This window comes from Ornithorhynchus anatinus, chromosome 9, assembly GCF_004115215.2.
Source record: "Ornithorhynchus anatinus isolate Pmale09 chromosome 9, mOrnAna1.pri.v4, whole genome shotgun sequence".
NCBI classification, from domain to species: Eukaryota; Metazoa; Chordata; class Mammalia; order Monotremata; family Ornithorhynchidae; genus Ornithorhynchus; species Ornithorhynchus anatinus.
Genome location: NC_041736.1, coordinates 60,534,834 through 60,548,314, shown reverse-complemented (window position 1 = coordinate 60,548,314; position 13,481 = coordinate 60,534,834). Strand labels below are relative to the sequence as shown.

The window sequence follows — 13,481 nt, the reverse complement described above, 5'->3', positions numbered from 1 at the left end:
ATACAACACCCCCGACTCTCCTCCGGTGACCCGGCACGGGCTCTCACTCATTCATTCAATAGTATTCATTGAGCACTTACTATGTGCAGGGCACTGTACTAAGCGCTTGGAATGTACAATTCGGCAACAGATGGAGACAATCCCTGCCCGATGACGGGCCTGCCTTCCCCATCTCTATCCCTGACTCTCCCCCAGTGACACGGTACAGACCGACCAACACCCTAACCGCCTTTTTTATGGTATTTGTTCAGTGCTTACTATGTACCAGGCACTGAACTAAGCGCTGGGGCAGCTACGAGCTAATCAGGTTGGACACAGTTCTTGTCCCATATTGAGCTCACGGTCTTCATCCCCATTTTACAGATGGGGGAACTGGGGTATGGAGAAGTTGGGTGACCTGCCCAGGGTCGCATAACAAGCAAGTGGCAGACCCAAGATTAGAACCTACGTCCTTCTACATCTCGGGCCCGGGGACTCTCCGCTAGGCCACTCTGCCTCTTTACTCTCCCCTCTCCTTGCTGGCTTTCTCAGAGCGAGCCAGCGCACACCATCCAACCGCCTCGACTCTCCCCCCTCCATCCCCGTCTCTCCCCCAGTGACCCTGCAGACATCACCCCCTGACCTTGACTCTCCCTCTTCGACCCTGACTCTCCCTCCTTCAGTGACCCATCCCAGAACACCCACCATCCCTGACTTCCTCCGAGTCATTAGAAACATTTTACACGGCTTCAGAACTTTCTCCCATTTCAATTCCGACGGGCACCCTATTCTCCAGAGGAGAAAACGGGAGGCCCATGAGAGACAGGATGCAGAGGGAATTCTTGCCCGGCACTAACCCAGTGGAACAGGTTCCTGCGAGGCCAGGGTGAGAAAAGGTCTCCAGCCCACACCTGAAACAATCGACCCCATGCATGCCATCCACCTATCCAAACCGAAATGTACGAAATCGCATTGTGCAATTCTCTTCGCCGGCATTTAACGCACGGAAACGACGAGCTTAAGCGTTAGAAGAGCCCCTGACCCGGGCCCCGAGTCGTCAATCCTTCCTGTTCTCCAGTAGTGTTCGGGCTCAGGCTAATTTGCATTAATTTCAGTGAAATATGTGCCTGCGTGTGCCCGCGTGCATGCGCACGCCCGTGTGCATGCTTGCACGTGTGTGGCCAGGAGGGGATGCCCACACACATCTTAATCCGCCGTGACTGTCAATGAGCCTTGGCGGAATCAAACGATGAAATTGGGTTTTCCTTCCCAGTGAGCCTCGCGCTCCAGAACAATGACAAGACGAAATTAAACGGCGGTTAAGCTCCGGGAAGCAGTCTCGGTGAATTCCCGGGAGGCGGCCTCCTCACCGAGAGGCTTTAAAACCGGGCGCCTCCGCCTCGTGGAAGATGGAGGTTCGGAGCGGGAGACGGAGTCTTTACGGACAGCCAGGAGCCCAGTTCTACTTGCGAGACCCCCGTCGTCGTCCCCTCTCCCCGGCCCCGCCTCGCCCCGGAGGGAGCTCAACTCGCCATTCAAATCAAGATGTCTTGGCGACAGGAAATGTAGGCAACAGAGGCAGAGCAACACAGCCCCTAAAGAAATAGCCCCTTTAAATGAACTCTTAAAAAGAACCTCTCACCCGGCGAGGCGGGATTAACATTCAGAAGGATTTAAACCAGCCTTGAAAATTAGTCCTGGCCCGGGCCTCGAAGAGGAACGGTTCCTGCTCCCCTTTGGGCTTTCACGGTTGGGAGGAACGTGGGACGGCGCTGTAGGGAGAGGAGACCCTTTGGACTCTCTGACCTGAGAGGGAGAGGGAGTGTGGCTGGCCTCTGCAGGGGTGGATAAGAACCCAGGCCTGCCAACCGGGAGGCTATCCGCAAGGCCGGTTTAAACGAAAGCGGGCGAGGTTGAGGACGGCAGGACCCATAAGGGCGACGTCACCGTCCCCCGGCTCCGGATGGGCAGGGCCAGGTCGGGGCAGGCTCAAGTTTCCCAGGCTGAGGAATCCAACGGGTGGGTTTCCCCCCTGGCTTTCTTGGGTCCTGCCCCCTCCCTCTACCCCCAACAGAGCTACCCTCTTGTCCCCATCCCTCCTCCTCCCGTCGGGGCGCAGGGAGCTCCGCGCGATGACCTCCTATCCTCGCTGGGGCCAACCTTCCCCCGAACAGCCCCGGGCCGCCCGACCCGCTCTAGACCGCCAGCTGGGAGCCGGAGAAGGAAGCCAGGGGAGAGAGGAGGGGAGCAAAGAGGAGGGAAGGAATGAAAATGCCAACCCAATGAAAACGCCAACTTACCAGTAAACGACATCTAGAGGGGCAAAGTACTTCCTCATGATGAGGTCGGCGAAGTAAGCTTCGGTCTCCCTGCAGGCCGTGCCGTTCCCGATCACCACCGTGCTGCAGCTTGAGGGGCCGGGGGAGAAGCCGAGGGGTTTTTCGGGTGGGGCGCTGGCATGGGAGCCGCTCCTGTCCCAGCCAAACCGCCACCGCACGCAGCATAAGCCTGGCACAGTGGGCCGCGCCCCTGCCCGCCCGGGCCCCGGCAGGAACGCAGGAGGGCGAGCAACGCCAGGCATCAGCGGCGCTGGAATCAATTCCTCCACACGGGCCCTCGGTCCGCCTCGTAATAACAACGATAGCATTTGTGAAGCTCTGCGTGCCAGGGGCCGTGCTAAGCTCCGGGGTGAAAACAAGCGAGTCGGGTTGGGCGCAGTCCCTGTCCGACACGGGGCTCGGTCTAAATCCCCATTTTACAGAGGAGGTAACTGAGGCCCGGAGAAATGAAGGGACTTGCCCAAGGTCACCCAGCAGACAAGTGGCGGAGCAGGGAACAGAACCCGTGACCTTCCAACTCCCGGGCTCGTGTCCCATCTACCACGGCACGCTGCGCGTAGGGAGAGACTGTCCATCCCACACTGTCGCTAGGTGAGCGGGCAAAGGAGGGGCAGCCTTGGGGCAAGGCTTCCAAGCCGCAGAGGCCCTCTCTCCTCCTCCTCTCCGCCCCCGCTTCTTCCAGAACTCCACCGGGCCGCAGCCGGTGGGCCGGGGGTCATCCTACCTGAAGTTCAGCAACAGCCTCTTTATCTTCTCGGACTCCCGGGCCACGTTTCCTTGTCGCGAATGGAGGTAGGCCACGTCGGTGTGGAGGATCTGACCTTGGAGAATACGGATGGGGACGGCTGCCTCGTGGCAAGTCTGAAGGCCGGAGAGTCCCGCCCCCACCGACCTACCCCAACGGCCGCCGGCACGCTGCCCAAGACGCTTGGCGGGACCGGGGCGCCTGCAATCACTGGTATTTACCGGGTGCTCGCTGGGCGCCAGGCACTGGCCAAGCGCCCGCGAGAGGGCAAGGGAGTCAGGAGACCCGATCCTTGCCCTCGCAGAGCTTGCCGTCAAGGAGACGGACAGTAAAATAAATTCCAGGTCGGGGAAGTAAGTGGGCAGGGAATGGGACCCTCTTCTATTCTGAATTTCTCTCAGTCCCCGAGGGGCGCCGGGTAAATGCCGTTACCATTACAGAGCTACCGGTCCCAGCCCTCCTCGGTCCCACAGCCCCCCGCCGGGAACGATATCCCTCTCACGCTGCCGGGCCGTCGACGCCCTCGGGGAAGCGGGGCCGGCCGTAACCCCAGGCCCGCCCCGGGGACCCCCGCGCCTGAGCAGCTGGTGGTGGCCAAGGGGGCCGTCGGGGACGGAGGGAGGGGCGTTAGCTTACTGGTGGGAGAGATGATGGCCAGTTTGCAGCCGTGCTTGTAGCCCGGATCCACGCCCATCAAGGTTCGGCCGGGGACGGGGCTGGTCAGCAGCAGCTGCCGCAGGTTCCTCCCGAACATCATGATGGACTCTTTCTCCGCTTCCGACGTCAGTTTGGACCTGAGGACGCGGCAGGGCGGGGGCTCGGGCTTGGCCGGTTCCGTGCCAGCCCGAGGACGGGGCCCCGAGCTGGTTCCGGGCAACGCTGCGGGGAGGTGGCCCAGTCGGCCCTTCTCTCCCCAGTGCCCTGCGCGCAGTCAGCGCTCAATAGATACGACCGAATGAACGAACGCCGGTTCGGCTGCTCGGCTGTGGGTTGAGTTGGCGAGGGAGGACCCGGTTTCGACCCGTTTTTCCGGGGTTCGCTTTTCAGACTCACCCCGTGCGTCCAATTTTTCCAGCGGGAAGAGAGGAGTCGGTGCCAAGGACTGAAAAAGGACCCAGGTGCACCCTGGCTCTCCAGCAGCCCTGAACCCAGGGGCGAGCAGGGTGGCCCAAGGGACTCCAGGAGAAGCCCAACCCAGGACAGAAATGGGATCCATCAATGGTACGTGTTGAGCGCCTCCTGAGCAGGAAGTGCTGTAGCGAGCGCCTGGGAGAGTGTACTAAATGTCCTCAAGGAGAGTCCAACGAATACCACCGACTGGTTCCAATCGAATGGACTACGGCCCTGACGCCGAAGCCCTGAGACGCCGAAGCAAAGAACACGCTGGTCGATGGAATTTGCTGAGCGTCAGCTTTGTGGAGAGCACTGAGCTAAGCGCTTGGGCCACCACAATATAAGATGACATGACCCCTGCCCACGGGGAAAGCATTAATACAGTGCCTGGCACATAGTAAGCGCTTAACAAACGGCATAAGAAAGGAAGCAGCAGAACCTAGTGGAAGGAGCGCTACGTTCAGGAGACCGGCTCGGCCGCTTTCCCGCTGTGTGACCGTGGGCAAGTCACTTAACTTTTCCGCCCCTTAGTTTTCTCCTCCGTAAAATGGGGGTTCGATTCCTGCTTTTCCTTCCCCTTATACCGTGAGCCCCCGGAGCGGGACGGGGACTGTGTCTGTTCCGCCTGCACCGTGTCTACCCCAGCGCTTAGTAAGGTCCTTGTCCTGTAGTAAGCACTCAATAAGCACACCGAAGAACTTACGAGCTCCCTTTCAATCTGTGAGTCCCAATGCTGGCTGTCAAAGGGAGGGTCACAAAACATGTTCCTAATAACTAGGTCCTGAATCCAATCTGCTTAGCTCGTATCTAGGAGCTTAGTCCAGTGCCTGGCACGTAGTAAGTGCTTCGCAGATACCATTAAAAGAAAAAAAAGGGCTGCGGGGTGATCCCAGGGCAAAGAGCCCAATGGAGGCCGTCAGGCAAGCCGTTTAACTCCTCTGTGACTCAGTCATCTCATCTGTAAAACGGGGATTAAGATCGGGATCTCCATGCAGTTCAGGGGCAAGCACTTAAAAAATACCATAATTACGATTATTATCAGACGTGAACTCTAACTCCTTATTAAGCCTTTCCCTCCCACCAGGAGAGGCGATCACCCAGACAAGACCACCAAGCAGCCAGTGGCTCGGCGTCTCACACGAGACGAGTTTCTCCCCGAATCCCCATAGATCCGCTGCTTTCCTAGCCAAGCAAAGAAACTCCAGGACCGAAGGAACATATCGCCTCCTCTCTTCCTCTCCACCAGACCGCAAGCCTCGGTAAACACAACCTGTCTGTTGCCTGGGACGAGTATGATTAAGTGTTTGGCTGGAATCCGCATTCCCAGCTTGTCAAGATCGCACAAATCTACAGCATCGTCAACAAAGCACATTTATTGGCCCCTAGGGTGTGAAGCGTCAGACCAAGTCGATTCACCTGCGCTGGGCAGCGGCAGCATTGGCAAGAATGATCGAGTGACCAAATCGGTGATCAAGGATGACGGCGAAGACCAAGTTTTTACTGCGCGGTAGAAGGCGATGGGAAACCCCTTCTGTAATTTTACCAAGAAAACCCTCTGGATCCACATACCAGCACGACTTGAGGACAGAAGACGGGATCATCACCTTGATTCTATTTATTTGCTATTGTTTTAATGAGATGTTCATCCCCTCGATTCTATTTATTGCTATCGTTCTCGTCCGTCTCCCCCGATTAGGCCGCGCGCCCGTCAAAGGGCAGGGACCGTCTCTACCTGTTACCGATTTGTACGTTCCAAGCGGTCAGTACAGTGCTCTGCACAAAGTAGGCGCTCAATAAATACTACGGAATGAATGAACGTTCTGAGGACGGGGTGTCCGTGGAGTCGCTACGGGTCGGAAACGACTCGACGGCATTTGAAGAAGGTGTTGCGGGGCCGTGTACGGGGATCCCCGAAGCGGGCAGAACCCCGTCCTGGGCCCCCACAAGGAGCAGGGTTCTGTATTGGGCCCCTACGGGGTGCGGGGGTCCGCACCAGGCCCCTCCGGGGGCCCGGGGCTCCGGACCAGGACACCGTAGGGGGCCCAAGACTCTGTAAAATGAGGATTAAGATTGTGAGCCCCGTGCGGGACAGGGACCGTGTCCAACTCGATTATCTTGAATCCACCCCAGGGCTTAGAACGGTGCCCGGCACATAGTAAGCTCTTACCAAATACCATTACCATTATTATGTCATTATAACGTCCCATTGTGTGCCCGGGCCCCTCCCCGGCATGTAATAATAAAAATGATACTAATTATGGTATCTGTTCAGCACCTACTATGCGCCCGGCACTGTTCTAAGCCCAGGGGTAGACACGAGATAATCGCGTTGGACACAGTCCCGTCCCGCACGGGGCTCACAGTCTTTATCCCCATTTTGCAGATGAGGGGCCTGAGACACAGAGGAGTTAAGTGACTTGTCCAAGGTCACCCAGCAGACAAGTGGCAGAGCCAGGATTAGGACCCAGGTCCTTCTGACGCCCAGGCCCGAGTTCTATCGACTGAGCCACGCCGTTTCCCACACCCATCGTGAACCAGGAGACGAGTCAGCTGATCGAGAGAGCACAGGGAAAAAGAGCCAGGACGTCTGGACTACTGGCAGCCGGTCCCAAACCCAGGGTTGGGTTTCCCGGACTTGTTTCCTCTGGGGAAAACCAACGCCCACGAGACACAGAGAGCAGCGTTCACCTGGAGAGACCGCGAACCCGCGGGGGGGGGGGGGCCCGGAGGACGCCGCCTACCTGAACTCCCGGCAGAGGAGGGGGTGAATGAGGCGTTTATAGGAGTCTTCCACAGAGTCCTGCAGGATCTTTAATAACTCGGGTCTAGTGTAGCCCATGGGTCTCCACCTGCACAAACAGAACCAATCAATCAGTCAATCGATGATATTTACTGAGCGCTTACTTTGTGCATTTGGAAGAGTACAACGCAACTGAGTTAAACTTGTCCCCAGCTCACAGAAGAGCTTACAGTCGAGAGGAGCGCAGAAGTGTCAGGGCTGGGCTGGCCGAGGGCCGGTTACCTTCTTTAGACAAGAGGAGGGCAATAACGATAATAATAATAATTTCATTTGTTAAACTCTCACTACGTGCCAGGCACTGGAGTAGAAATGAGGCAGTCGGGTTGGACACAGTCCTTGTCCTCCGCGGTGGCTGTACCACCCACCCCAGGGAAGAAGAGGAAAGCAGTGTGGCTCAGCGGAAAGAGCCTGGGCTTGGGAGTCAGAGATCCTGGGTTCGAATCCCGGCTCCGCCACTCGTCAGCTGGGTGACCGTGGGCGAGTCTCTTCACTTCTCTGGGCCTCAGTGACCTCATCCGGAAAAGGGGGATGAAGACTGCGAGCCTCACGTGGGGCAACCTGATGACCCCGTATCTACCCCAGCGCTTAGAACAGTGCTCTGCATGTAGTAAGCGCTTAACAAATACCAACATTAAGAGAGGACCTCCAAGGTGGGGGAAAGAAAGGAAAAAATCACCCCTGAGAAGCCTGTTTCATTTGCACTGAATCCCTTGGGAATCACACGCCGAGATGCCTCTCTCTTGCTGTCCCTTCTATCTGCCATAATCGCCCCCGTCACCTCCCTCCTCTCCTCTAAACACGGGTTCAACTCCTCCGGGAAGCTTTCCCTCATTAATAATAATAATAATAATAATAATGTTGGTATTTGTTAAGCGCTTACTATGTGCAGAGCACTGTTCTAAGCCCTGAGGTAGACGCAGGGGAATCGGGTTGTCCCACGTGAGGCTCACGGTTAATAATAATAATGTTGGCATTTCTTAAGCGCTCACTATGTGCCGAGCACCGTTCCGAGCGCTGGGGTAGACACAGGGGAATCAGGTCGTCCCACGTGGGGCTCACCGTCTTCGTCCCCATTTTACAGATGAGGTCACCGAGGCACCGAGAAGTTAAGCGACTTGCCCAAAGTCACACAGCTGACAAGTGGCCGAGCCGGGATGCGAACCCATGACCTCTGACTCCAAAGCTTGTGCTCTTTCCACTGACTGAGCCACGCTGCTTCTCTATCTATCTATCTATCTATCTATCTATCTATCTATCTATCTATCTATCTATCTATCTATCTATCTATCTATCTAGCCATCTATCATCTTCTCTAGCTAGTTAATCCCCATTTTACAGATGAGGTAACTGACCCACCCTGCTCTCCAACTCGGGACTAGCATGAGCCCCCCCCCCCCCCCCCCCCCCCCCCCAGGCCGTAAGCTTGCCGTGGGCAGGGAACGTCAACGTGTCTGTTTATCGTTGGACTGTCCTCTCCCAAGTGCTCAGTGCAGAGCTCTGCACACGGTAAGCTCTCAGTAAATACGACAATGAATGAATAAAACGCAGTCTACGCTCACTCTTACCATCACCATAGCTAAGGACGCAGCGATGCGGGCCACCGTCCATCCCGAGCGCTTAGTACGGTGCTCTGCACGTAGTAGGCGCTCAATGAATACTATCGAATGAATGAGTGGCAAAAGTAGAGAAGCCGTGTAGCCCAGTGGATAGAACACGGGCCTGGGAGTCAGAAGGCCCTAGGTTCTAATCCCGGCTCGGCCACCCGTCTGCCGCGTGACCTCGGGCAAGTCGCTTCACTTCTCCGTGCCTCCGTTACCTCATCTGGACAACGGGGATTAAGACTATGATCCCTAGGTGGGACGGGGACCGCGTCCAACCCGATTAACTTGGTCTACTCCAGTGTTCGGCCAGCGCCTGACATACCGAAAAGCACTAGCTGTTCAGAAAGCTGTCGTTTGGGGCGGCCGGTCCTGACTGGAAACTTTAAGGTCTACTTAGAGACCTGGGTGGAGCGAGCCCGGTAGTCCGACTCGGACAAGCGCCGGGACCCTCTCGCCCCTTGCCCCCGGGGAGGGCGTCCACAATAATAATAATAATGTCGGTATCTGTTAAGCGCTTACTATGTGCAGAGCACTGTTCTGAGCGCTGGGGTGGGTACAGGGCAATCAGGTTGTCCCACACGAGGCTCCCAGTCTTCGTCGCCATTTTACCGACGAGGGAAGCGGGGCACAGAGAAGTGACTTGCTCACAGTCACCCAGCTGACGAGTGGCAGAGCTAGGATTCGAACTCACGACCTCTGCCTCCCAAGCCCGTGCCCTTTATTAATAATAATAATAATAATGTTGGTATTCGTTAAGGGCTTACTATGTGCAGAGCACCGTTCTAAGCGCTGGGGGAGATACAGGGTCATCAGATTGTCCCACGTGGGCTCACAGTCTTCATCCCCCGTTTACAGATGAGAGAACTGAGGCACAGAGAAGTGACTTGCTCACAGTCACACAGCTGACGAGTGGCAGAGCTGGGATTCGAACCCATGACCTCTGACTCCCAAGCCCGGGCCCTTTATTATTAATAATAATAATAATGATGACGTTGGTATTTGTTAAGGGCTTACTATGTGCAGAGCACCGTTCTAAGCGCTGGGGGAGATACGGGGTCATCAGATTGTCCCACGTGGGGCTCCCGGTCCTCATCCCCATTTGACAGATGAGGTCACTGAGGCACAGAGAAGTGAAGTGACTTGCCCACGGTCACACAACTGACGAGGGGCAGAGCCGGGATTCAAACCCAAGACCTCCGACTCCCAAGCCCGAGCTCTTTCCACCGAGCCCCGCCGCTTCTCGTGCCCTCTGACTCTCAGGCCCACGCTCTATCCCCCGGGCCACGCTCCCTCCTTCTCGGCTACCAGCGGGCGGCTCGGACCCCAACTCGGGCGGCGGCCAAGATGGCTCCTAGAATCGGCTTTGAAAAGTCAAAGAACGCTCCCCCCCCTTTAGGAAGCTCGGAACCCCGGAGCTCCCTCCTCCGCGTCCGTTCAGGGCACCGGTGGCTTCGCTTCGGATCTGGCTCGCCTCTCCCGACCGAACACCGCTTCGGAGTTACAGAGCATTTCACCGTTAAAATGTCAAGCCTTCAAGTGAGGCTCTCGAGTCACATCTCCGAAGCGCGAAAGGATAGGCGAAGCCAGGGGGCCTCGGGGGGCAGGGGAGGGGGAAGGCGCTCCGTTAGCGTCTGACGTCTCGGAAATGTCTCGGACGGAGGATCTAAGTGGCGGAACTGCAGGTGCTCTCCGTGTGGCGCTCGGTGACGGCTAACGGAGGGGGCGGGAGGGGCGGCGGCGCGCGTCTGGGGGCGGCCGGACGCCGCGGAGGATTCCCGATGCCGCCGGACGTCGCTCGGGCGCTCAGAACTCGGACGCGGGAGTTCAGCTTGACCGATGGGGAGTGGGAAAGTCTGGCGGGCCGAACCAGATGCCGAACCGGAGAAGCGGCCCGGCCTGGCGGAAGGAGCTGGGGCCCGGGAGTCGAGAGGATCTGGGTTCCAGTCCCGGCTCAGCCACCCGCCCGCCGGGCGACCCCGGGCCGGTCGCTTCGGTTCTCCGGGCCTCGGTTCCCTCGCCTGCCAAACGGGAATTCGATACCCGCTCTCTCACCCGCTGAGACCGGGAGCCCCGAGTGGAACCCGATCATCTCCTATCTACCCCGGTGCCTAGCACGCGGTGAGCGCTTAACAAAAACCCCAGATCGTCATTACTCCGTCGAGAAAGGCAACCATCTTTACTTCCCGAGTGTCGGGGAGAGGTCGACAGGAGTCGGAGCCCCGTCGCTCGGCGTCACCCTCCCGGGGTCCGGCGCCCCCGTCTCCGAGATACGGCGTCAGCTCGCGGAAAGTTCAAGCCCGCTGGCATTCCGGCGAGCCGTGACTATCTCGGAAAGCTTTCCCCGAAAGACGGTGTCCGCGCCGCTCGACACGTCCGAAGCCGTTACCCTCCCCGCGACGGAACGCGTCGGCCGCCCGTGGAGAGCGAGGCGACGGGGCCGGGGCCCTGGGAGGATCGGCCGCGACGTCGAGCGCACCGAACGTCCACCCCGCCGCCGTCTCAATCGGGCCCGACGCCCGCGGGGGCGGGAAGGGGGGCGGGTGAGGAAGCGGGACCCTCGGCCGGGCGGAGGGGGCCTCTGAGCCGACGGAGATACCGACCTTTCGCTGACACACCACCGGCAGAAATCGTTCTTCACCCCGTCAGGGATGTTGACCTTCACTGTCAGGATCTTCAGATTCTCCCCTCGGTTAATAGCCAGGATCTGAGCGTGAGCACGAATGGCAGAAACAGATGACGCGCCGCGCCGAAAGCCCCGAAGAGGAAGCGGGCGGGCAAGGCACGGGGCCGCGGTCCGCCTGCCGACCGGCCTCCGCTCCCCCTCGCCGGCCGAGCCCTCCATCCCGACGGCGCCCCCGGCTCGGCGGGCGTCCCGATCGAGAACCCCCCGGCCGGGCGGGCGTCCCGGCCGAGGTCCCCGGCCCGGCGCCATCCCCGTCGAGGCCCCCGGCTCGACGGGCATCCCGGCGGCGCTTCCGGCTCGGCGGGCATCACAGTCCGGGACGGCGGCTCCGCCGAAATCGGCACTGTGCGAGGCCTCCTTCTGACGCGAGGCTCGGGCCGGCCCGGCGCCCGATGATCCGGGGAGAGGGAGCCGGTGGATCGACGGCCCGCTGCAATGCGGGACCCCCCCCCCGAAATCAGATAATGATAATCACGGTATTTGTTCAGTGCCAACTAGGTGTCGAGCACCGTTCTGAGCGCTGGGGTAAGTAATCGGCTTGTCCCATGTGGGGCTCACGGCCTTCACCCCCATTTTACAGCTGAGGGAAATGAGGCACAGAGAGGCTAAGTGGCTAGCCCAAGGGCACCCAGCAGACGAGTGGCGGAGCCGGGATTGGAATCCACGTCCTCTGACTCCCAAGCCCGTGCCCTTTCCGCTAAACCTAGCTGCTTCTCTTCTCTTCTCATCTTTTCAAGATGATCCTGCTTGCTCATCCCGAACGTGGTTTGAACGAAAACAACCTAGCAGCCAACGGTCCTGCAAGGGCACGCTGAGGTAAGGGCTTGGAGAGGGTACAAGGGAGTTCGTGATCATAAAAATAATCATAAACGTGCTAGGCGTTAGGCACTTACCATGTGCCTAGCACCGGGGTAAAAATAATAATAATTACAGTGAGAAGAAGAAGAAGAAGAAGAAGAAGAAGATGAAGGCGAAGAACTTCTCTGGGCCTCAGTTCCCTCATCTGGAAAATGGGGATCAGTGATGACGATAATAACGTTGGCCCTTGTTAAGCGCTTACTACGTGCCGAGCACCGTTCTGAGCGCTGGGGGAGATACGGGGTCATCGGGTCGTCCCAGGTGGGGCTCACCGTCTCCATCCCCATTTTACAGATGAGGTCACTGAGGCACCGAGAAGTGAAGTGACTTGGCCAAAGTCACACAACCGACAGGTGGCGGGGCCGGGATTCGAGCCCATGACCTCTGACTCCCAAGCCCGGGCTCCTGCCACTGAGCCACGCTGCTTCTCCGATATAGGATCATCGGGTCCCACGGGGGGCTCACAGTCCAAGTAGGAGGGAGAACGGGGGTCGGATACCCGTTACAGAAGCAGCGTGGCTCAGTGGAAAGAGGCCGGGCTTGGGAGTCAGAGGTCGTGGGTTCGAATGACCTTGTGTGACCTTGGGCCAGTCACCCAACCTCTCTGTGCCTCAGTCACCTCATCTGTAAAAGCAGGGGTTAAAAAAAACTGTGAGCCCCACGGGGGACCACCTGATGACCCTGTATCTCCCCCAGCGCTTAGAACAGTGCTCTGCACACAGTAAGCGCTTCACAAAGACCAACATTATTATTATTATTATTACTATTTTGCAGATGAGGGAAATGAGGCACGGAGAAGTTAAGGGACTTGCCCGAGGCCACCCAGCATTTCAGTGGCAGAGCCAGGATTAGAACCCAGGCCCGCGTTCTTCCCAGGAGGTCAGCTCGGCGTGGCGACCGTTAGCAAACCCACAGTCTCCACGCTGCTTCTCCACCGCCAGAAGCCACGATCCCTGCCCTCAAGGAGCTTAGAGTCCGGCGGGGGAGAGGGCGGCAAAAATAAACGACCGAAACCCATCTTCTCGACGCACCACCCCTGCTGCCCCGAGACAACTTATTTTGTAAAGGCCTCCACCTCCGCTTCGCATGACAGGATAATTTCCGGAGACAGGCACGTTTAAAAGGGCAAAATGCCCCGGGTGACAGAGAAGTCGGGAGGCACACGGAAAATGCAAACAAACCGACCCACGTTTAAGACGGTCACCGAGAAGAACGCGTGGGATCCGAATCCGTCCCGCAGAACCCTCGGCTACCGAAACTCCCCCCCCCCCCCCCCCCCCCCGCCCGAAACCGCAGCTGGAAGTTGACGTTCGGGGATCGGCAGGGTTTTCGGCCCTGAGCGCCGTCACGACGGCGCGCCCCG

General features: G+C 58.3%; 1 protein-coding gene across 5 annotated transcripts in view; it reads right to left on the bottom strand.

Annotated features, from left to right (window-relative positions):
- The window catches only part of SRBD1 (S1 RNA binding domain 1), a 132,916-nt gene that overhangs the window by 92,625 nt on the left and 26,810 nt on the right, over nucleotides 1-13,481 (bottom strand). For all 5 annotated transcript variants that reach the window (XM_029071844.2, XM_029071847.2, XM_029071846.2 and 2 more), the window contains 5 exons: nucleotides 11,178-11,281; nucleotides 6,918-7,025; nucleotides 3,700-3,857; nucleotides 3,043-3,139; nucleotides 2,280-2,387 (listed from right to left, as the gene is read on the bottom strand). In XM_029071844.2, coding sequence (XP_028927677.1) covers nucleotides 2,280-2,387; nucleotides 3,043-3,139; nucleotides 3,700-3,857; nucleotides 6,918-7,025; nucleotides 11,178-11,281 — 575 coding nt within the window. The remainder of the gene's footprint in view (nucleotides 1-2,279; nucleotides 2,388-3,042; nucleotides 3,140-3,699; nucleotides 3,858-6,917; nucleotides 7,026-11,177; nucleotides 11,282-13,481) is intronic.